General features: G+C 43.1%; 1 protein-coding gene across 1 annotated transcript; it reads left to right on the top strand.

Annotated features, from left to right (window-relative positions):
- The first annotated feature begins 821 nt into the window (after positions 1-821).
- On the top strand, positions 822-8,143 carry LOC128028859 (protein PHTF2-like). The gene is made up of 13 exons (XM_052616181.1): positions 822-904; positions 1,337-1,501; positions 1,839-2,037; positions 4,442-4,615; positions 4,868-5,089; positions 5,714-5,842; positions 5,921-6,193; positions 6,277-6,408; positions 6,504-6,590; positions 6,659-6,814; positions 6,903-6,998; positions 7,145-7,270; positions 7,349-8,143. Exons 1-13 carry the CDS (start codon positions 822-824, stop codon positions 7,367-7,369), a joined length of 1,863 nt encoding a protein of 620 aa, XP_052472141.1. The 3' UTR covers positions 7,370-8,143.
- Positions 8,144-25,751: the final 17,608 nt, after the last annotated feature.

Raw genomic sequence — 25,751 nt, 5'->3', positions numbered from 1 at the left:
GACAATGCTGAATAAAGTCGTAGTTTTTGCTATGTCTTGAACAAAATGTATTTTCGATGCTTCAACAAATTCTAACTGACCCTCTGATGTCAGAGGGCCTACTTTGATGATGTTTTTCTTACCTTTCTGGACATGGACAGTATACCTGTCACGCTGTCAGTCTCTGTTTTCCTGAGTGTTCCCTAGTGAGCTCACTTCTCCTTAGGCACTTTAATTCCTCTAGTCTGGTCATGTCTTCACAGTAATTGCACTCCAATTAAATCACACAGGTGCTGACAATCCTTTGTCATTAGTCTCCCTATATAGAGCTGTCCTTCTCTGTTGTCTGTATGGAGTCCTTACCCTATGTGTTGATATGTTCTTGTCTTCCGAGACTTCCCCTTACCTTCTCGTTCCTCCGAGTTTCCCGTTATATCCGGTTCCCTCTTTTGGTTTGTTTGTCTCTCAAGACTGTTTATTTTGTATTTCACTTTTTGTTTAATAAATCATACTTTGCAATTGGATCCTACCCTTTCCTTCTGTCTTCCCTAAACCCGACCGTCACAGAAGGACTCCATCCAATTGGATCCAGCAGTATGTCTACTACCATTTCCTCCCCAGCCAGCAAAAGGGAGAGAAATGGTTTTGAGGGCTCTCCCCTAGTGGCGTTCCGTGGGACCAGGGGAGGTCGCTCCGGAGCAAGCGGTCGAGAGGAGGTCCGGCAGCGATCGCCACTGTGGGCTCCCGTCGAACCGGGATTTGGTTGGGGGCTGCCATTTCCCCAGGATGTCCCGAGAGGAGAAGGGGTACGCAGATCGGCCGAGCCAGCGCCGTGGTACCAGATGGCCGCCAGTCCTGTGCAGTGGCACGAAATGGCCGCCAACCCAGCGCCGCTGCGTGGCATGGCTGCCAGTTCAGCGCCACAGTACAAGATGGATGCCAGTCCAGCACCACAGCACAAGATGGCCGCCAGCCCAGCGCCACAGCACAAGATGGCCAGGCAGGAATTCATGAAAAAGTCTTTCTCTTAATTTGAAGATCCAAATCAAATTCACACTTGTGACAGACACTAATGTCTTCATTGTAAGGCGATTGTCAGCATCATAAAAATAAATGGCATTACAAGCACAAATGATTCCATGCGTATTCCAGAAGCATGAATGAAAATTAATTTTCTGTAGGATATAAAATCCATAGGATTTTGATTAACAAGCCCGAATGTAAATGAATCATTTTAGAGTTCGGTTGAATCATCTCTGCTGAATCGGCGTCTCTTTCAGGCCTTTCGCTTCGCTTGACTCTGGGAATCAAAGATTCTAAGATTTCTAAGTTTTCTGCACTTTGCTGTCTCTCGCTAAAGGAAGTTGAGGAAAGCGGCTCATTTGGACATTCATAGAGAAGGCGACGGCTCTAGCACTACTGATAACACGCAGGAGGGATCTCCGCAGGGCTCGCTGTCCGCCGGCTCACACGGCCTCGTCACTTTCTTCAGAGATTTCTGGCATGGTATCTTTAAAGCGGGGTGTGTATTTCTCTCTTTCTCTCATCTCCTCTTACAATCTTCTTGGGTACAACATCTCTTCCTGAAACCACATCTCTTCGTGCTCCAGTGCAGTTTTAAGTCTCTCAATGAGGTTCATCACTAGACAAAGGGATTTTGTAGCTATTTTATTCCATCTGCTCCATGTTTGCACTTCTCATCATTATTCCCCAGAAGCACAGTGCTTACTGTCTCCAGAAACGGTTCACAAGCTCCCATCAGTGTTTGCTGTGGAGGACTAGAGCTGCACTTCCACACATCACTTGATCAAACACACAGCCTTTAGTAGAACCTGCTCTTTTCCTCACTGTCCCATCAGGTCTAAGAAGTCCAAGCTGTCCATCGATAAGTCTACAGAGACGGACAATGGATACGTGTCTCTGGACGGCCGCATCACCAGCAAAAGCAGCGAGGAGGGTTTACAGCTGCACGAGCCTCACTGCGACCTGCTGCGCTCCGAGACACACTGGAGCCTCCAGCACACCCCAAACCAGCGGATCCTGCCGCCCATGGGGAAGGTACACACACACACACACACACACACACACTCACACACACACACACACACACACACTCACACTCACACACACCCACATACACACACACTCACACACACCCACGCAAGCGCACACTCACACACACACACACACACACACACACTCACACACACCAACGCAAGCGCACGCACTCACACACACACACACTCACACACACACACACGCACTCACACGCACACGCACACACACACACGCACACACACACATACACACGCACACTCACACACACCCACGCAAGCGCACACACACACACACGCACTCACACACTCACACACGCACACACACACACACGCACTCACACGCACACACACACACGCACACGCACACACACACACGCAGACACACACATACACACGCACACTCACACACACCCACGCAAGCGCACACGCACTCACACACTCACACACGCACATACACACACACCCACGCAAGCGCACACTCACACACACACACACACACTCACACACACCCACGCAAGCGCACACACACACACACGCACTCACACACTCACACACGCACGCACTCACACACACACACTCACACACACACACACGCACTCGCACACACACACACGCACACACACACACTCACACACACCCACGCAAGCGCACACACACACACACGCACTCACACACTCACACACGCACGCACTCACACACACACACTCACACACACACACACACGCACTCACACACACACACACACGCACTCACACTCTCACACGCACTCACACACACACACGCACTCACACTCTCACACACACACACACGCAAGTGCACACACACACACACACACACACACACACACACTCACACTCTCACACACACGCACTCACACACACACACGCACACGCACTCACACACACGCACACACACACACGCACTCACACTCTCACACACACACACGCACTCACACACACACACACACGCACTCACACACACACACGCACACACACACACACACACACGCATTCACACACATGTCTGGTCAGCTATCCTTGTGGGGACTCTCCATAGGTGTAATGGTTTTTATACTGTACAGACCGTATTTTCTATCGCCCTACACCAACCCTACACCTAACCCTAACCCTGACAGGAAACCTTCTGCATTTTTAGATTTTCAAGAAACTTCATTCTGTGTAATTTATTAGCTTGTTTACCCCTCAATTTAGGTCCCCACCGTGACACGAGTCCCCATGAGTCTGTGTGTATTCAGGTTTAAGTCCCCACCAGAATAGAAATACAAGTACACACACACACACACACACACACACACACGCACTCACACACACCCACGCAAGCGCACACACACACACACACACACTCGCACACTTATTTATGAAGCACTATACACCTGCACCTGCAGACCAAAGTGCTGTACAATCAACATACAGGTACATACATTAAATAAAACATCAAATCCAAATAAAAACACCGATACTAACCCTAATTCTTGAAAGGTAATGACAAGTAATTATTTTTAACCCCAGCTTTGAAAATATTTTTGTACGTAATCTCTCTAATCTCAGATGTTAGGCTATTCCAAAGCCTTGGACCTGCAACAGCAAAGTCCTGATCCTCTCTCAGCTTAAAATGAGTCGGGACAGTAAGAAAATAATCTTAAAGACCTAGATGACTGTCTAAAAAAATCAAGAGACCTAATCTAGCAAATACAACTGTTAACCACAGCATTAACCTGCTTGTCAAATTACAAATCTGGATCGAACACAACTCCTAAATTCCTTATGTGGTCTTGACAGTAGGCTGACCAAGGACCTAAAGAAGTGGCGATGTCTGAGCATCCTCTAGTGGGGCAAAAAATAAAAAAAATATCTGTTTCACTTTGGTTTAACTCTGTGATCCTCAAATCTGGCTCACGAGATCTGGCTCACTATTTCCTGAAGAGTTTAGCTCCAACCCTAATCAAACACACCTTCCTGTGATTTTCTAAAGATCCTGAAGACACTGATTAGAAAACTCTGTGTTTGATTAGTGGATCTCACGAGCCAGACGTAAGGACCACTGGTTTAATCGAATTGTGAGCAATTTCACCTCTTCCAGACATGCCAAAAGTAAATTTGAGCCACAATTCTCTATATATTTCAAAGGGTGAAAGTTGTGTATCTTTAGCATTCAAATGGTAAGACTAAATATTTCTTTAAAAATCGAGCCTAGAGTCAGCATGTAAAAGGAAAACAATACAGGGCCAATAACAGAACCCTGAGGAACCCCACACGTAATATAGAGGCTGTAGATGAAACAGTCACCATACTTCACTGAAAACACCCTATCCACACACACAGAAACACACACACACACACACACACGTGGGGAAGCATGACTGACATGTGTTCTGTGTGTGTCAGTGTCTGTCCGAGGCTGCTGTTCCTCGTGGGGGGGAGAACATGTCGGGTGAAGCGTCCAGTGAAGAAGACCCAGAGAACTACAGCACGCTCCGCAGGGGACTGGAGCGCAAGAACAGTGACTGCACGCTGCGCAACAGGAAAACACACCCCTACAAGAAGCATTACACTGCTGAGGTAACACACACACACACACACACACTCTCTCTCTCTCTCTCTCTCTCTCTCTCTCTCTCTCTCTCTCTCTCTCTCTCTCTCACACACACACACACACACACACACACACACACACACACACACACACACACTCCACTCTCTCTCTCTCTCTCTGTCTCTCTCTCTCTCTCTCACACACACACACACACACACGATCAGCTCTTCTGCAGGAGCTCAAACACAGCTCCTTCATGTGTTATGGTCTGGTCTCAGGAGACGCTGAAGTCGGGCACCAGTTGCAGCTCGCGGTGCTCCAGCTCGAGGACGCAGGACTCTGAGAGCGCACGACACGAGTCTGAGACAGAGGATGTTCTGTGGGAGGACTTCCTGCACTGCGCCGAGTGCCGCTCCTCCTGCTCCAGCGAAACAGACGCCGACGGATCCGCCATCTGCTCTGCCTCCAAGAAAGAGTTCAGAGACGACCCGTTCCATCAGGTGTGTCACCGATCCGGTCAGGTGATCTCACGACTGCTGCGGTCAGCTCTTCTACAGTAATCTGATCAGATTTTGGCCATTGGATTGGATCACATCTTGAAACTGGGTTGTTTAAGAGGAAAAGGGGGATTCTGAATTCAGATTAGATCACAAAATCCAGTCTTGGTTTTGATCTGGATTAAATCCTCAGTTTGTGTTGCTCAAACCAGTTTAGTAAGATCGGGTTACTTTTGATCCCCACAAAAAAATGGGATTATTCTGATTATTCCCAGCAGAAGGATGCGTTTCAGGAACAAAAATGTAATAAAACTTTAAAACTGGTCCAAAATTTACAACATTTGTAACGTGTAATATATCATTTAATCCCCAAATAGCTCTCAATATCAAACAAAAATATTATATTTCATTAAAATATTTTGCTTTGAAAATGGCACAAAAGTCAGATGGGTCACCTGATCCTGGATAACAGAACATGAGATCTCCAAATCCAGATCATTCTGATCCAGATGAAACTTTTTGAACTACTGGGCCCTGGTGTTTTGTTGCTGTAAGCATGTAAATGATGTGTGTGTGTGTGTGTGTGTGTGTGTGTGTGTGTGTGTGTGTGTGTCTCTGCTGGAGAAGGGTCACGTGCCGTGGCTGCACAGCTCTAATCCAGGCCTGGAGCGCGTCAGTGCCATCGTGTGGGAAGGAAACGAATGCAAGAAAGCAGACATGTCTGTGCTGGAAATCAGCGGCATGATAATGAACAGGGTGAGTGTGAAGCAGAGGAAGCAAGGCAGTGAACTGATAAACACTGAGCGTCTGCTGACCACATGATCTCGTCCACAGGTCAATCTCTACACTCCAGGGATCGGCTATCAGATCTTGGGGAATCTGGTGTCTGTGACGCTGGGTTTGACTCCGTTTGCGTTCAGACTGTTCCAGCACAAAGATCCGGAGCAGCTGGTGTCTCTGTCGGCCGGTGAGCTGCTGTCTGTGGCCTTCGGCTCGTCTGATGACGCTCTGGTGATGACGATGGTGAGCGTGAGCTTCGTGGTGCGCGTCTGTCTCATCTGGCTCTTCTTCTTCTTGCTCAGCGTGGCTGAGAGGACGTACAGACAGGTGAGTGAGGCGTCAGCTTCCACACATCGAGCCCAGAGCTTCCTGTGCAGCGTCTCAGCATCTGCCTGATCCTGGTCTTTCAGCGGCTGCTGTTTGCGAAGCTGTTTGGTCACCTGACGTCGGCGCGGAGGGCCAGAAAATCAGAAGTGCCTCATTTCCGTCTGAAGAAGGTGCAGAACATTAAGATGTGGCTGTCGCTGCGCTCTTACCTGAAGGTACGGAGCTGATGGAGCTGTCCGTTCAGTCCTGGATGAGAGCGACACTCGTGTCCCTAACGCTGAGATGATTTCCCATCTGTGTCTGTGTGCAGCGTCGAGGTCCGCAGCGCTCGGTGGATGTGATCGTCTCCTCTGCGTTCCTGCTCACGCTCTCGGTGGTCTTCATCTGCTGCGCTCAGGTCAGTCTGGTGTTTCTCTGCTGACCGGTGTGTGTGACTCGCTGCTGATGGCCGTGTTTCTCCTGCAGCTGCTTCACGTGCACGAGACGTTCCTGGAGTTTCACTATAACTGGGAGCTGGTGATCTGGAGCGGCTCGCTGTCGCTGTACCTGCTCCGCTTCGTCACGCTGGGCTCCGAAACCAGCAAGAAATACAGCAACACCTCCATCTTACTCACAGAGCAGGTCCACACACACACACACACACACACACACACACACACAATTGATACACAATCCACCCAGAGGCTCATCTGATGTGTTTCTGTTTCAGATTAACTTGTACTTGAAAATGGAAAAGAAACCGAATAAGAAAGAAGAACTTACTCTGGTCAACAACGTCCTTAAACTGGCCACCAAATTACTGAAGGTATCAGAACACACACACACACACACACACACACACACAGACACACTCTCTCTCTCTCTCTCTCTCACACACACACACACTCTCTCTCTCTCTCTCTCTCACACACACACACACACACACACTCTGACCGTGTCTCTGTCCCGCAGGAGCTGGACGCTCCGTTCCGTCTCTACGGTCTGACCATGAATCCTCTGCTGTATAACATCACTCAGGTGGTGATTCTGTCGGCCGTGTCGGGGGTCATCAGTGACCTGCTGGGCTTCAACCTGAAGGTCAGAGCCGCTCGCAGTGGATTGTGGGTCTCTTATGTTGTTGACGGTGTGTTCACAGTTTGTGTGTTTGCTTCACAGCTGTGGAAGATCAAATCCTGAGTTCATCTTCATCTCAAACACATGGTGGCGCTGTTTCCCCTCGACGGGCTCCTGACGGTGAACTCTTGACCCGGTGTGCGGTCATATCAGAGTGCTTGTGCAATTCAGCTATTTATTTGACCCTTTCAGTGTTTGTTTTTTATTCTGAAGTATTTGTTTTAGTTGTTACGATTGTTTTAAGTATTATTTTAGCTCCTGATGTGACGTTCTCATAGGAAAGATGATCAGTGCAGTCTGATCTGAGTTACTGAAACCAACAGAAAAGGCCCATCATGACACACACACACACACACACACACAACTGAAACTGAGTTTCATCTGATGGGCTGCAGTTTTTCAGCTTTGTTTTTATTTTCAGCAATAAGTGTCAGTGAGTTCAGATGAACTTTGATTCAGGAGCTTCCCGTGTCGTCTGTGACCCACACACACTCGGTCAGTCTGTAAACACGTGTGTGTGTGTGTGTGTGTGTCAGCTATGAAAGCTTCAAAATGTGCACTTTAAAGCAGAAAATGTTACAGAGTCAATGGTTCAGTCCTTCTTGTGTCTTGTATGTGACACGAGACCGACGGCGTAACGACCAAAGTGTTTTTCTTTTTCCTTCGTATTCTTTTTTTGCTGGAGATGAATGTATTCGACTCTCTGTAAAGGAGACTGACAGTTACCTTTTGTTGTTGTGATGCTGTTTTAAGTTTGATTCATATAGATTCATATTTCTGTTCATGGAGGGAAAATGTTCTGTTATAAAGAAACACTATTTAAAGAAATGGAGAAACTGAACGTCTTGTTCACTTCAGAGAGAATCTTGTGTTTCTGGATGTTTCTCAGATGAAGGTACGGCCAGCTTCACCAGAATCTTGTGCTGGTCAAACTTATATTTCAACACACTACAAAATAAATCTCATGAAAAGTGTTTGCAGCACTAACTTCTTGACCTGATCAGGTGCATCAGCCCTTTGACCTATGACCTTTGACCTAACCAGGTGTGTGCAGTGATCCGGATGAACGGCTAGTGCACTAAAATACAGTATTGTTCAAAATAATAGCAGTACAATGTGACTAACCAGAATAATCAAGGTTTTTCGTATATTTTTTTATTGCTACGTGGCAAACAAGTTACCAGTAGGTTCAGTAGATTCTCAGAAAACAAATGAGACCCAGCATTCATGATATGCACGCTCTTAAGGCTGTGCAATTGGGCAATTAGTTGAATTAGTTGAAAGGGGTGTGTTCAAAAAAATAGCAGTGTGGCATTCAATCACTGAGGTCATCAATTTTGTGAAGAAACAGGTGTGAATCAGGTGGCCCCTATTTAAGGATGAAGCCAACACTTGTTGAACATGCATTTGAAAGCTGAGGAAAATGGGTCGTTCAAGACATTGTTCAGAAGAACAGCGTACTTTGATTAAAAAGTTGATTAGAGAGGGGAAAACCTATAAAGAGGTGCAAAAAATGATAGGCTGTTCAGCTAAAATGATCTCCAATGCCTTAAAATGGAGAGCAAAACCAGAGAGACGTGGAAGAAAACGGAAGACAACCATCAAAATGGATAGAAGAATAACCAGAATGGCAAAGGCTCAGCCAATGATCACCTCCAGGATGATCAAAGACAGTCTGGAGTTACCTGTAAGTACTGTGACAGTTAGAAGACGTCTGTGTGAAGCTAATCTATTTTCAAGAATCCCCTGCAAAGTCCCTTTGTTAAAAAAAAGGCATGTGCAGAGGAGGTTACAATTTGCCAAAGAACACATCAACTGGCCTAAAGAGAAATGGAGGAACATTTTGTGGACTGATGAGAGTAAAATTGTTCTTTTTGGGTCCAAGGGCCACAGGCAGTTTGTGAGACGACCCCCAAACTCTGAATTCAAGCCACAGTACACAGTGAAGACAGTGAAGCATGGAGGTGCAAGCATCATGATATGGGCATGTTTCTCCTACTATGGTGTTGGGCCTATTTATCGCATACCAGGGATCATGGATCAGTTTGCATATGTTAAAATACTTGAAGAGGTCATGTTGCCCTATGCTGAAGAGGACATGCCCTTGAAATGGTTGTTTCAACAAGACAATGACCCAAAACACACTAGTAAACGGGCAAAGTCTTGGTTCCAAACCAACAAAATTAATGTTATGGAGTGGCCAGCCCAATCTCCAGACCTTAATCCAATTGAGAACTTGTGGGGTGATATCAAAAATGCTGTTTCTGAAGCAAAACCAAGAAATGTGAATGAATTGTGGAATGTTGTTAAAGAATCATGGAGTGGAATAACAGCTGAGAGGTGCCACAAGTTGGTTGACTCCATGCCACACAGATGTCAAGCAGTTTTAAAAAACTGTGGTCATACAACTAAATATTAGTTTAGTGATTCACAGGATTGCTAAATCCCAGAAAAAAAAAATGTTTGTACAAAATAGTTTTGAGTTTGTACAGTCAAAGGTAGACACTGCTATTTTTTTGAACACACCCCTTTCAACTAATTGCCCAATTGCACAGCCTTAAGAGCGTGCATATCATGAATGCTGGGTCTTGTTTGTTTTCTGACAATCTACTGAACCTACTGGTAACTTGTTTGCCACGTAGCAATAAAAAATATACTAAAAACCTTGATTATTCTGGTTAGTCACATTGTACTGCTATTATTTTGAACAATACTGTATATATTGTGTGCAAAATTTAAGTGTATACTAAGTATGTGTGTTAGATAAATAAAGTGTATGTGTATATAAATATAAAGTGTAGTGTGTTCGCAGTTATTATCAGCTGTTCATAAGATGGATTGCCTGAAGGAAGAAACTGGTCCTGTGTCTGGTCGTTCTAGTGCTCAGTGCTCTGTAGCGTCGACCAGATGGCAACAGTTCAAAGAGGGAGTGTGCTGGATGTGAGGGGTCCAGAGTGATTTTAACAGCCCTTTTTCTCACTCTGGATAAGTACAGTTCTTGAATAGAAGGGAGGGTTGTACCGATGATTCGCTCAGCAGTCCGGACTACCCTCTGTAGTCTTCTGAGGTCAGATTTAGAAGCTGAGCTGAACCAGACAGTTACTGAAGTGCAGAAGATGGATTCAATGATGGTGGAGTAGAACTGTTTCAGCAGCTCCTGTGGCAGGTTAAACTTCCTCAGCTGGCGAAGGAAGTACAACCTTTGCTGGGCCTTTTTCACAATGGAGTCAGTGTGAATGTCCCACTTCAGGTCCTGAGAGATGGTGGTGCCCAGGAACCTGAATGACTCCACTGCAGTCACAGTGCTGTTCATGATGGTGAGTGGGGGGAGTGCAGGGGGGTCTCTCCTGAAGTCCACGATCATCTCCACTGTTTTGAGCGTGTTAAGCTCCAGGTTGTTGAGACTGCACCAGACAGCCAGCTCTTTTTCCTCCTGTCTGTAAGCAGACTCGTCACCGTCCTGAATGAGGCCGATGAGTGTGGTGTCGTCTGCAAACTTCAGGAGCTTGACAGAGGGGTCCTTAGATGTGCAATCGTTGGTGTACAGGGAGAAGAGAAGTGGGGAGAGAATGCAGCCCTGGGGAGCTCCGGTGCTGATTGTACGGGTGCTGGATGTGTATTTTCCAGAGAGGTGTTCAGGATGGGTTGCAGGAGCTGTTAATGGTGTGAACGTTTGTTTGGAGAGGCATTCAGGGCTGGTTGCAGGAGTTGTGAAGGGTGTGAATGGTTTTGTGGGGAGGCGTTCAGGGCAGGTGATGGGTGTTCTTTCAAACCTGCAGTAAAACTCGTTCAGATCGTCTGCCAGTCGTTGATTCTCTACAGTGCTGGGGGGTGGTGTCTTGTAATTGACACCACCCCCCAGACTAAGATGATGCAGACAATTCCGTAGGCCTAGCCTATATGTCTATTGTTGTTGACTCATAAAATGTGTACGTGCATTATGAAATGCATTAAGTGATTTTAAAAGGATCAACTCATTACAGGCAAGCAGAAGAGTACAGTGATATAAACGAGTTGTAGACAGTTTATTCTATATGGAAAAATGCTTAACATGTAACTTTGCATGTTGCGTTTATTCTGGGCTCACGTGCTTGCCTGTACCTATTAGTTATGTATTTTAATAATGTAGAGAAGAATATTGAGTTTGGCCTTTATCATCTTAGTCCATTATGCCACATTTTGCGGTATGTGAGGAAAATACTATATACATATTCATTATATTAATGAACTGTATATTTAATTTGATAATTTAATAGCATCTTAATATATTAAGCCACGTTAAGTGTTTTTTTTTTCTACACTTAGCGAGAGACTTTGCGCAAACGTTCATATTCTGCTGTTCTGTCCACGGATTTGCCAGTCTTGTCTTTTTCTTGCAGGACCCTGTACATTATAGTACTAAATTAGTTTTAATCATTTAATCACCACCACAGCTTCTTGTCTCCATTGGCACCATGCACGATTTGTGTTGATTGCAAGTGAAGTCACAGGTAGTGGAGAGTGCAAGTAGCGATTGCAAGTGACATTGTAATTTAGTTTCTTTTTTCTTGTCTTCACCACCTGGCTACTGTTATAAAATGTTGGGAAATTCAAACAAAAAGTAATAAAAATTTAAAAAAAAAAAGACTGCAAGTGATGTCACTAGTGAAAGTGCAAGTGTCTGAGTGTGCAAGTCTGAGAATGCAAGTGCAAGCCCCCATGATGTTACAACTACAACACACCACTGTCACTCATCCACATTGTCATCATTGACAAAGTGGGTCATATCTGGAGAGTCTGGGAAAGGGCAAGAGCAAAACTCAGTGCAGGTCAAGCCCACTGAAAGACACTGACATTTGGTGTCATCGGTGCAGTTTCCGTCTTTACAGTAGAGGTGGGTGAGGTCTCTAACTCCTTTAGGTGCTGGTGCTTTCTGGAACATCACAGATTTAATGCACCCATCTTCTCTGAGCCTCCATCCTCTACCAACTGGGTTCCAGAGAAGAGGTTTGGCCAGGTGGCTGTGACGCCACACTGCTGTTTGGTACATGGCTCTCAACACATGTTACTGGAAAGCCATCTTCTGTTGGGGTAGTTGCTGCTGACAAATCTGTGGTAGATGCTAGTGTGTACCAGTGTTAATTTTGTCAGCAAATTCGGATTTAGTCTTAGTCTTAGTCTTTTGAATAACACACCATTTAGTTTTAGTCACATTTTAGTCATCTGAAATGTTTTAGTCTTAGTCTAGTTTTAGTCGACTAAATATCATAAGAGTTTTAGTCTTAGTCTAGTCTTAAGTCTTTTAGTCTTAGTCTAGTTTTTTTTTAGTAGAACAAATTCAACTTAGTTGACTTGACTAAATGTTTCCAGTAGTCTGTTATGGAATGGTATTCATAAAATAAACATAAGGCCTGCTCTCAATGAAAAATATACATGCTCTCTGAAAAAGATATGCATTCGTCCTGAATGATATGCAATGCATTTGACATTCTTTCAAGATGAAGTACAGTATTATTGTAATAGACAACCACCTATATTATATTTGTATTGTATGTTCATTATATTTCTTTATTTGTGATATTTACACAAAGTTTACATTTTTTTAAGTTTGTTTTTGTTCATTTAAAATAGCACTGCATAGTCTTCACTGTAAAATAAAATACACAATCAAACCAAAATGTATTCAGACACCTTCATCATTTCTTACAATATCACAGTTTATTTGCTGTAGTTTTTAGAAATTGGTAATAAAATATGACAATAACTCAGGGTTAAACTGAGTCAGAACAACAAATTCATCTTGATAATGTCGGATGCAATGCTTAATTTGGTTCAGTCTGTGGTGTGAAAAGGTTGCATTAGCAATTAAAGAAAGAAACACTTAAGCAAAACATGCTCAGGTCCCTAATTTTTTTATTTTTTTTTTTGGTATTTTTTAGTCACTAGTAAAACAATATAATCTATTCTATCTGATTTTTGGATTGACTTTGGATACATTCTTGCTAAAACTACAAAGTAATTTAATCAAGAGCAGTGATTGATTTACTTTCATTTTCATACATTAAAGACACTGACAGCAGAGCTAGTAAATTAGGCGCGGTCACTTTAAGAGACAAATGCATCCGTTATAAAGATACACATCCGATTTCTTTCCAACTCTTTACTTTCACTGAAGACATAGCTACAGACCTTTTCGAACACAAGACGGGTATTTCGACATATTTAGTATGTATTTGTTGTCGGTACAAAAGCAAGAAGACTTTGAGACGCGTCTCTGCTTGCTCCCTGAACACCAGAACACCGCGCTGCTGAATTGAGCTCTTTCACTTTTCGCTCTTTTTCTTATGTTTATTTAAAATGCGATTTGTATTTGTTCGTTCAGGTGCAGGAGGACGCAAACGTCCTGAACGAGAGCTCGGTTCAGTGTTGCGGGAGTCACCAGCTGCTCAGTTCAACTTTCCCGCAGCGCGGGGCTGAAGCCAACTTGATGTGTTGAATGCTCGGAGCACGTTATAAAACGTATTCTTAAAATACATATTTCTGTTTTAATAAATGCTCATATTAAAACATAGCATTACACATAAGTAGGTACAAAAATAATCAGTGATAAATTTGGGTCGCAATGGCATTTCAAAAGGTCGCAGTGTAGTTCCCTGTGTAAACAACTTAACTGTTATGAAAACGTCCTCGAAACTGTGCGAATTTCTGCAAACTCATCTTTGTTCTCTTTTCTGTGTAACTGCTGCTGCGTTTGTTTAGCTGTTGCGCTTGCATTTGCCGCGGCTTTTTAAAATGGCTCGGCTGCTTCTGCATAGATCAACCTACCCTCAAAGATTCGCTCTGATTGGATCTCTTCTCCATTCGTCCCTCCCATATATTTTCGTCTCATTTTTATTCGTTGACTAAAGTGTCAGTTATATTTCGTCACGTTTTTCGTCATCATATCTGACTTTTTATTTAGTTTTTATTTAGTTTTCGTCCGTGAAAAAGGTTAGTTGACGAATATTTTTCGTCATAGTCTTCGTCAACGAAATTAACACTGGTGTGTACCTCAGCTCATCCAGGTTGGTGCAAGGATGCCCATCTTGGTGCCACTTCTTTGTCTTTAAAGATCTTTGATTGAGTGTTGGTGGTCATATCTATCAAACACTATAACGACACAGCTGTTACCTTCCTTTTCCATTAAAGTTGCGATCTTTTTCAAGACACACTCACCCAGGTCATTGAACGTTTGAAAAGCTCAATCATTGAGACTTTGAAGAAGATCCATGGCATCAATGATATATGCTGATGGTTCTTTAACATTTGGCAGCTGCTGTGTCTCTTCAACAACAGCATCGAGTTGTTTGTTGTCTTCTTCATGCTTCCATCATCAAAAAACAAAGAGGGTGGGACAGCTGCGAGTTCGTGAGACATCACAGTCTCCATGGATACCTCTCTTTGTTTGGAAACAGCCAGTGATCTTCGAAAGAGTATGTCTGAGTCCATGTGGACCTTTCTAGATATGCTGACTCCAACTGATGTTTTCATGTCCTTGAAGGTTGCACACTGGTTTATTTTCTCTGGCTCCCAGAAGCTCTTTGTTCTTTTTTGATTTTGCCAGATGTTGTTCCATAAAGATGGCATTGTGCGTCGCACCATCTTGGAGGAAGCTTGAGAGCTCTTTTGCAACTTTCTCAGAAGCAACCGGACCACTTGCAACTTGATATCAAGATCAAAGGGATTCTGCCTCTGTTCCACAGTTTCCATTCTCTTTTGTATTAAACATTGTATCGTAAAAGTTGGTATTATACCTTATATTGCTATCATATGTGACCCGTCACAGAAACCAGTGACACAAATCGGCAGCACAACTTTCGAACAAAATGAGAAAGAAGCATTTTTTTTTTTCAAAATTGGTGATTTTCGTTTTTTGGCAGAATCTGTTGATATCACAAAGAAGCCTCTCCGTGATTGAGATAGCAGTGTTGGTATATTTAAAAGGTTGAAATCAGCTAGTTTGTCGGAGATTCTAGCACGCAGTGGGGCGTTTCATTGTCTGTCTGTATTTCCATACTGGATAAGCCGGCTTTTGTTTCTTTTGTTATTGCCTCCGCCCTCCGAGGGAAGCGTGGCTACTTAGTATGCAGCACTCTGGACGGCCGTAGCTATCTAGCTGATATCAAAATTCAGTGAAGATGTAAGCCGCAAAGATGAACGCAGACGATTTGAACCGTGGCGTTACACCGAAAATGCCGGATGCTTACTGATTCTGAAGACGATCTGAGTGACAATGAAAGCGGCATAATAAGACCGTATAATATCCCTAATCTACAACTGAGCGAAGATGACGACGAGGAAGAATGTATTGGACTGGCGTCAGACGAGTTGGAACGTAAGATATCAGAGGCTATATCGATAGTAACATTTGATGGGGATAAAGACAGAGAAATGGGGAAAATCCATAACATTCAGAGGCAAACAGACGCACAGTGCAAACTTCGGATCTGCAAGAATACTTTTCTGTTTCTTATGGGGTGAGTTTCCATAAACATCAAAGTTTGTCGTTTTGTGTTCATTCTAAGAACATGTACACGTTATCTCATGTTTAGTCCATGTTTAGACCTTCCCATATCTACCTATTGTTATTAGCTAGCTAATCGGTTATCACAGAATCCTGTTAAAAAAGTCCTAATGCTACACAATGAAATCAATTCACCAAGTTTTATGTAGAAAACCAGCAAATAACAAATAAAATTAGCATCAATATGTACTTCTTGTTTACATAAACATTAAAATAATAACATTAAAAATGATGGCCACATTTGAAAGATTAAAGATTTTTTATAAAAAAAATAAAACTCACATATTTCAGCCTCTAAATCATTTTTATAAAAGTCAAAAAAGATAAATTACTGACATTTACAATGCACATTCTCCTTTATTATTAATAGTATGCGGTCCGATTTTTCCCGTTGTGTCTGTCGTTGCTATGCAGGGGGTATGGCTTATCTAAATGAGATGTAAATGAGCCCCATTGTCACTCGCAGTAGTGAGAACTGCACAATCTTCAGAGGCTATTTCTGCTTTTTGAGCTTTTTTGAGTGCCTACCTTCAAATGGCCACAACTTCTCCAAATATTATCAGATTTCCATGTGTTACACATCGTTGGAAAGCTTGGAGACTACACTTTCAGAATCTGTGAATAACTCAAAATGCCCCAGAACCGACTTGTGTCCCTACTTTCCGTGATTGGTCACATATACTGTTGTATACCAACATTAACACAACATTTCCCCAAAATCATGTTTAATCAGACATACGAGATTTATGACTTGGGAGCGGGCAGATACGAGGTTACGCTCTCATTGATAAGAATGATACGGACACAGATGTCGCTGCTGCCAGCAGTGTTCATCAAGTCTGCGGTCACGTCAAGCCTTTTGACAAGCGATAAGGCTTTAAAGGGTAACTAAACCCCTGGTCAGAGCCTGACTCCACCCACTGGCAATATTTGGAAAATGCTGAAAAGTGGGCAGAGCACAGCAGAGATAGAGGGGACGAACCTAGAGCGAGGGTGAGCGGGTGGGGCGTGAAGACCCACAGTGACGGATTAATTGACAGCTGCTGTCAGAGTCGCTAAAATGGAGAGTGACTCTAGTGATGCAAGTAGCTTTGCAACAGAGCATTCATTTGAGGTAGAGGACTTTTCTCCCCCACCTTCACCTGAAGTGGAGGATGTCGAGGTGTCTGTGGACACAGGGCCAGGGCCTGAGCCATATCAATTCAAGCCGCTGGCTCAAACTTCGGTCTTAACTCCCGAATTGCGATCAGCATCCAATGATGCTAGAGAAGCAGCCGCGCAAGAGAGAATGGGGCCAGTCTCCGAGTAAGGCACTGCATCGCTTTTCAGTGTGAGCTGTGTGGAGAAGCAATCCCGCGTAAAATGCAGTTTGCACACTCCAGCTCTAGGTGGGAACTCGCAGTCTTTCAGGCCAAGTGCATGCAACCACTGGCGCCTAATTTTCAAGTCTGCTGGAAAACTATACAGTCCGTGCTGTTGCAACCAGCAACCAGCACGTACCATCCTGACCACTGTAAATAAATCTATTCTAACTTGAAGCTATCCTAACTGATGCAATACTATGCTACTAACTAACTATGCTTCTAAAAATACTAATGTTACACTAACAACTATGCTAATTAACAACATAGGCTACACGAAATCATCTAAATAACTATATAAATGCTATGCTAAATAGATGCTAAAATACTCTATCCTGATCGTTTTCAATACTCTCAATTCCAACTCCTGACTCAGTACGGTGATTTTGATGGAAAAAGATGGTTTTATACTGCCAAGGGCGTGGTAGCTAGTACCAAGGGCGTGGTGAGCTAGAAACTGCATACGTCCTGTAAACATTCAATAAGAAAAATCTAAAAATTAAGGTAATTAATCTGAAAATTAATCTGCCGCAAATAAAGTCGGCGGTTGCGTTGAACCTTTTGACAAGAGAAAAGGCTTCAATAGTTAACCAAAGCTAACTGTGGTGACATACATATTCCTAAACTCCATTTTAAACGTTTAAGAGCTATAAAAGTGAAGCAGAACAAAAAACGATGAGGTGACTAGGCTGTAATAGGCGGGAATTAGCCTAATCTGCACGCAAACTTACCTTCGTGGTTTACAGGCTTCCTTCTGCACCGAAGCATTACAGCTATCGATTTTTAACAAAACAAGCCTACTCAAATGTATCTAACCTAACTATTTTCATTCGGTATTGTGAAAAAAAAACAGAGTTATGCAAAGATAGGCTTACATGGCGCCAGTAGACAGACCTTTTTTGTCCCATAAATAAAACCTGTTAGCCTACTTGGGGTATTTTACATGCACAGTGCCAACTTTGAGTCAGTAAATAATAATAAAAACAATAATTTAATGCTGGTATCCAAAACATTTAATTCAATACAAGTATTGATTTGTGAAAAAATATGAAATTGACCAAATTTGTTCCATTCCAATGTTAACCTTCAATTGGATATGTGTTTCATATGAATTGTATAGTATACTGTGCCTTATGAAATGTATCATTATTAAATGTATCATAAATATAGATCAGCACTTACCTAATGTAAGTTAATTTGCAGAAACAATGAATTTGTCAACATTCTTCTCACCACTGATAATGGGCTTTAGACTAAATTATGTCAGTGTTCCATTTTCATTCATTTTGGACACCTCATACATTGAGTGACAGAACACTCCTATTCGACATGCTATATTTACATATTTGATATTGCTGGATTCAGCACAACCCCACCTTTCCAACAAGTCATCATATGTGTTTCTATGATAATCCCCGGCAAAGCAAGCACAAAGTAAATGAAAACATTCTGCATAGATATTAAATTTGTGCATTTCTGCTTATTTTAGGTATGTGTTTACATGTCTCTATTTATTCCATACATCAAGATATTCACATCCAGTCTTTTCTAGTAGTCAAAACATCTTCCTGACTACAAACATGTCAAGTTTCAAAGCTCTCAGAGCTTGTGTGATGCCTTAACTCCCATACAGACAGGCTATATTTTAGTCCTTTATTGGTTTTGGGGTGTATAACAATATCAGTTAATTTAACAATCTTAGCAGTAAAATATTTTTAGCCAAGAATCCATTTCGTATATATGGGAGACCTTAGAGATGAGGAAAAACATTGTTGGGTTTAGTTCTACCTCCGGTAGGGGTATCTCAAAAACTAAAGCACTTTTTGACCATTTGTCACTAGCCTAAGAGTGATGGTCTTTGGATGAGGAGACCGGAGTTTGGGTCCTGATCATTGCAGGTTCATTTTTTTATTGGACAGTAAAGGCCTGGAGGATAGGTATTGGACAGCATCTGATTGGGATGTCAGTTCAGTGGTAGAAGCTTACTGTGCAGAAATGTGCATCCTACAGTCTCATGCTCCCAACCTGAGGGGATGGAGCGGGAGGTATAAATTTGGGATTGGGTTTTTTTTCAGGTGACCCGCATACCTTGTGGTGTTAATGAAGGGTCACTTGCACAGTTAGTATCCAGCCTCCCTGGGTCCACTTGGACAGCACGCAGGGCAGGTGGCCTGGGGCTAACAGGCCTTAATTGGAGCCAAATCTTCTATGGGGAGGCACACATTTTGCCTACTACATTTGTTGCACTAAATGTGGGTTGGGGGGGGGGGGGTGTAGAGGGGATTAGGGGATTATCCCTGAAGGAGGTTGTCTAGCATTTAAAGAACCGAAACAACTGATGATCCTGGGGTATGCTGGTGAAAATGTGTCTTAAACATTTCTCCCGATGGTTTCCCTGGGGAGACTAGGAAAGGCCAACGGCGGCCAAGTTAGGTGAGATGGTAGGAAAACTTAGCACACACTTGACAACCTTAGGCTCTGGGTTTGGGTTATTACTGGGAGTGGTGGTGGCGAAATTGATCGGTCTTTACACATGGGGGTTTGTGACCAGTTATACGGAGGGCGTCTCCCAGTGGGAAGACATATAATTTTTAAAGATTTGAGTATTTTTTGTTCCCCGGGGATTGACAATCCAGGAGGCCGAAGTTCTCTAACTCTATAAAGAAATAATGGGAGATACTGGCTAGGGTTAGCTTAGGCTCTTTGTCGGGAAGTTCATGTGCCTTTTTTGGGCTTCAGTTTCTCATTTGGGGGTTCGTTCTTTGGGGTGGGAATTCATTCTCTGAAATCTTCGGGGGCCCACAAGCCTGCTCGGGTGCCAAGTTCTCCCAGAAGGGGAGCCGGTATATTCAGACGAGCGTCGTCCAATGATCTACAGAATGTCCATACACAGAACCACCACCATGATTGGCCAAAGGCATTTGAGATAGCTGCCAGCTGGGCTTATAGAAATGTTCACAGTCTAATCACTCCAGAGTAAATTGAGCAGGCAGAAGCTCTTATCACAGCGAAAATGCCAAATTCTTCTGTTACACTCAGAACTGAGACCGCACGTGCACCGATATACAAGGAAGTAGTGACACGGGGCGGACACGCATCCACCAGTGGTTTAGTAACCACCACATAGGCAGCTTGCACCACAGTTTCACAAGCACAAGTACCATGTGTACCTGTCACTACCACCGCTCTTTTTCTGCAGGCACCACAGTAACACCACCACGAGCAACCATGACTCACCGATTCAACCTCAGATTATATCTTATACTATTGAGTTTAAGGGGGGATTGATGAGAAGGTACCCACAGCAGGCCTTCAAGAAATGCTCCAGCCCATACAGGCTATTGAACCCCTTCTGCCTCAGGAGGTATAGAACACACAATAGGTATAGTCCCAGCCTGTACAGGCACCAGAGCTCACTCTCATTCAAATGACAGAGCCCCCTCTCGTACAATGAACAGCTTAAACAAACCATAAAGAGAAGCACTGTAAGGACACCCTGCCCCCAGTGGAGGAGCTCACACGGGTTCCTGTTCCTGCTGAGGTCGACTGACAGACAGATTTCTCCGACCATTAGTAGCTGGAGGAACCTGTGGTGGCTCTTTTGGCTTCTGTTCGGGAGGACTCATATCCATGTCCCTTTCAAAAGACGGGGTTGACTCACTCCAGAGAACTTCTCTTCTCTGACCATTCTGACCAATAACTTGAGCCATCTGCACTTTTAATTGAAGTTTTAAAAGCAAACAGCACAACAGATTGGGGAGTCATAACATCGGGAAACAGCATTTGAACACTCATCACCTGAATTGCCTAGACTTGCGCCCATGTTTACCAGCATGCACAAGGCACCACCAGACACGACACCACAAACACTGGGTGTGACGACGAAAATCCCCATGCTACCCTTGACTCCAGGGGGTCTACCCAACCAACATATCAATACGAAGTGTAAACTAACAGACTGAAACCTTAAAATCAGTAAAAAGTTCATCATAATCAGTGATTTGAACTTAGCTAGGTTCCCAGCTTCCAACTGCCCCGATCTGCAGGTGGAAAGTTACCCAGGGACTAAAATTCACCATGTGAGTGCTCTGATAGACAAAGCCATACTCAAAACTGTACCGAAAAAAATGTATTGTTGCATTTGGTCTTAACAACAGAAGTACCACATGTCAGCCACTACTGAATTGCAAAGGGCGTAAAGAAGAGAATGCCTGGGACGGAGATCCACTTCCCTCTCATCAACTTTGAGAACCTTCCCCCACGGGGAACGGTATACTAGAGCCCTTCAAACACTAATAAAAAAAGAATCAATGGAGTTCCATATCTGCATTTCCATCAGCACTCTTTCATGTTGAGGGTGATGGTGTCCAGTGGAAACCAGCAACAGTGATGGCCATTCTTGAACTATCGATGACAGTGTTAAACTGCCATCCAGTACAAGCCCAATAGCAGTGTTGGGAAAGTTCACTTTCTACAAAACTAGTTCACAAATTTTAAAATGAACTAGTTCAGTTCATAGTTCAAACTACAAAATTTTGAACTAAGTTCACTAAGTTCACAGTTCCAAAAATGAACTAGTTCATAGTTCTTTTTTCCATATGTTGCTGCGAGCTATTATTTTTCAAAATTATTGCCACAGCCCATATAGGATCACAGACAGCAATTATTTTATCAGTTTTAACAATTAAGCTATGCATCAGATTTCATCTTCGTTTCCAATTTTCGAATCCTTATCCAACCAGGGTTTACATTGGCATTGAGGGGACAGTATTTCCCCCTTGTTGCTTTAATGCTTTGTCTCCCATTCTCACCGACCTTGTCATAAACATCATAAAATTATTAATGATCATACGCCTTCTTGCTACATGCTGCTGTCGCCTCCATGCTTTTTTTTTTTTGATGACGCGTCACGCATGCGGTGGACGGCGGTGCGACACTGGTGGCTGGTGTTGCCAGATTGGGTGTTTTTCCGCTACATATTAAGACCCATTTACAGTGTGTTTTAGCCGGGTTTTCGCCTGGAAGGCTCTATAGAAAACTGGCACCCTATTGAACGAAGTTAACTTGAGAGAGCGTGCCATTCACAGACACCAGAATGAACAAGTTGACAGTAACGTTCATCAGGCATTAATACAGCACGTTCAGTTCATGTTCGCCCAAAATATGAACAAGTTCATGAACTATCGTTCAATGAACGCGTTCAGGCACAACACTGCCCAATAGGTGGCCCTAACAAACTCATTATAAACCTTTCGCGGTCGCTGGCCCTCAGTGAAGAACAAACCTCAGCACTGATGAAAGGACTCCTACTCTACACAGTTTTAAGACACAAAGAATAGAATTGTTACAATACCTCCAAGAGTATCATCGCAGAGTAAAATTAAAAACTTTTTTTGAAGGAAAGAATATCTCAAAAAAGAAACTCCCTTTTAGTCATACCTAAGATTGGTCGCCTGTGTTGGCCAGCCTTCCCTAAGAAATATCAAACATTATTAGAGCTGATTTATATTCATACACACACATCAACTGGGGTATTGAAAGGTTGATAAAAGGTAACTCTACAGTGATTCTAGAAAGAGATCAGTATATTTATAAAGCTAAGAGACAACTAGCTGTAAGGAACCACTTTCGGGCTCTTGAAGAACCAATATATACAGAGACCATCGGCGAAGTCAGAAATTTTAGAAGAAATGTGCTCGAAGAAAATCATTAATGGGGCTCAGAAGGAATATTTCATAGGTGTAGGCCCACCTAGGCCCAGAAGATTTTATGTTACCTAAAATACATAAGGAACCCTAGAGCTGGAGTATCGCCTTTCAGATACCTCCAGGAAGACCTATCGTCTCTGATTGTAACAGTGAAACTTACTATATTGCTGAGTATCTGGAGCACTTTCTTAACCCTCTTTTGATCAGACACCCTAGCTATCTTAAAAGGACAAATATGATTTAATTTCCAAAACTGCCAGATTAAAAACTCCAAGCGCCATTCTCTTTGCAATTGATAGACAGCTTATATTCTAACATTGAGGCAGAAGTTGGCCTTGAGGCAGTCAAAAAGTACATGAAAATTTGATGCTTTGAAAATTTGAATTTGAACCTGATGATTATATTCTAAAACTGTTTGAGATTAATTTAACTAAAAACAATTTTAAATTCGACTCCAAATTTGATTTACAGATAAAAAGGCACAGCAATGGGCAAAAAGTTTGCCCCCTCATACGTAAATATATTTATGGCTTTAGCCTCGGCAGAGAAAAAAACATTTGCATATTATAGGTTTCTTGATTATATCTGGGGTGTCTGGATTCACTCTATGGCTGATTTTGTCACTTTTACTGAACATTTGAATGCACACCAAGTCTCAAAGATAAAATTCACAGTTAATGATTGAGGTCAATTTTCTGGACGTCGTGTCCTATAAGGGCCCCAACTTTCTCTCCACAGGAAAACTGGACTTTAGAGTATACTTTAAAGAGAGAGATACACATTTACTCTTACATAAACACAGTTCTCACCCCAAACACACTTTCAGGGGGATTGTGAAGTCACAATTACTCAGATTTAAACACATTTGCGCAGGAAATAAATTTTTCTTTACAGCAACAAATACTCTTTTCAAGGCCTTAAGACAGCATGGATACTCATGCTTTTTCTTGAGAAATATACGTAAATAGTTTTACACAGCTAAACCTCTGCCCGCCCCGGACACAACAAACAGGAATAAAATTATTCCTTTGAGTGACGCATTTTTAATGTTTTAGTACATAGCTCAATTGGGCTGTTAAATCAAATTTTTTACAGTTCTTGATTTCCATAATTTTTCTACAACACCATAAACCAAATCGGCCAATAGGAGAAACAAAAATATTTCAGACATTTTGGTACAGAGCAAGCTCGACTCCTTCACCTAAAGGCTGTATAGGCAAGTGCAAATATTTCACCCCATCGAGATCAAGAACTGATTTAAATGGCCCGGTTTTCAAGTTGTCTCATACTGGCACATGACAGTGTAAACTGTATTTCTCATATACAGTCTCAAATGTCGTAAGCAGTATGTAGGCCAGACCAAGAATGAACAGAGTAAGAGCATACCAACACCGCAAACAATGTAGTACACAAAGTAGAGAAACATAGGCTCCTAGTTAAACATTATATGGATTATGGCCTCGACTCCCTCCGAATTACAGGGCTCCAAACCAATCCACTATGGTCTCTGAAAGAACGCCAAAGGGCCGAGAGTAGGTGGATTAAATGCTTGGATACCCCTGTGTTACCTTCGATGTTTGGGGTGTGTGGCAGCATGGGCATCAGGAGTTTCAGGAGTTTTTGGACAAGTTGAATACTCCTCATGCATCCATCAGGGTTAAAGCGGTGTGGGATGATAGGAAGGTGGATTTTTTGGACACAATGGTCCAAATATAATATAAGGGGCTGGGGTTTGAGACTTCTGAAATTGACTTCTGACTTCTTGGATGTGAAGGTTTTCTTTAAGGAGACAGATACCCATGCATTATTGCATTTTCAAAGTTACCATCCCCGTCATACGTTTTTGGTATTGTTCAGGCACAATTGTTGAGATTTAGATGGATTTGCACCAGGGAGGAGGATTTTCAGAAGGCCAAACAGATTTTGTTTAAAGGCTTTACGGAGAAGGGGATATCCAAAGGCATTGTTATGGGGAGTAGATAGGGAACATGAGAGTGCAATAGTGGGTGAGCGTACTTCGTCTGTCCCAGAGAGAAAGGTTAGAGTCCTGGCCATATTTACGCTTTCATCAGGTGCAAAGGGGGTGATTGGTAGGCTCAAGAAGATTTTTTTGGGGAAATTTTGCCGGTACCCCGGCAGGGAATGGGCTGGAGGTATTGTCAGCCTATAGGAGAAATACAGATCTGAGGGACTTGTTGGTACATAGCCACCTTCCACCAAGTGGGGAAAGGTTAGGGAGGGTCAGGAAGCCACGGACCCTCAATGTTTGGGGGAAGCATTTGGGTTGGCCATTAAGAATTGCATTTATGTGATTCAGTGTGCCAAATGTGGCAAACAATATGTGGGTCAAACCGGGAATGCTATTACACAGAGGCTGTATCAACACCGATATGTCATAAGAACAGGGTCTGCTGGGAGTTCATGGATTAAACATTTTGAAAGGCATGGGGTCGAGAGTGTGTGGAACCAAGGGTTGGAGCACAATTACAGTTGGACGACCAGACACCAGTTATATAGAGAGCAGGTTTGGTTAAAGAGGCTAAATACGAGAGCTCCAAATGATTTAAAAGATATGGTGCAGAGGAGAGGTACTAAATCTTGTTTAAGGCTATTGTGAGGTAGGGTATGGATTATTTTTAAGAGGGAGAAGCCCACCAATGTACCAGGAAATATATGAAAGGGGGCAGGAGCCATGCTGTTCCCGGGATTTGAGAACAATGTTGTTTCAAAATCTGCTTCTGATGCTCCCTTGATAAGACAGAGCTGGAAAAGTGGAAAACTATCCCTCATAGAATAGGGGGCAGAAATGGCCCTGAACATATTTTTATCCCAAC

This window comes from Carassius gibelio, chromosome A15, assembly GCF_023724105.1.
Source record: "Carassius gibelio isolate Cgi1373 ecotype wild population from Czech Republic chromosome A15, carGib1.2-hapl.c, whole genome shotgun sequence".
Taxonomy (NCBI): Eukaryota; Metazoa; Chordata; class Actinopteri; order Cypriniformes; family Cyprinidae; genus Carassius; species Carassius gibelio.
Note: the sequence above shows the minus strand (reverse complement) of the source record. Positions and strands in the feature narration are given on the sequence as shown.

Bases quoted from the DNA above. Each gene is read 5' to 3' on its own strand.
- LOC128028859 (XM_052616181.1), top strand. From the start codon at position 822: ATGGCCGCCAGTCCTGTGCAGTGGCACGAAATGGCCGCCAACCCAGCG. The intron at 5,090-5,713 runs GTGTGTCACCGA...CTGCTGGAGAAG, and splicing joins GAGACGACCCGTTCCATCAG to GGTCACGTGCCGTGGCTGCA. The intron at 6,194-6,276 runs GTGAGTGAGGCG...CTGGTCTTTCAG, and splicing joins CTGAGAGGACGTACAGACAG to CGGCTGCTGTTTGCGAAGCT.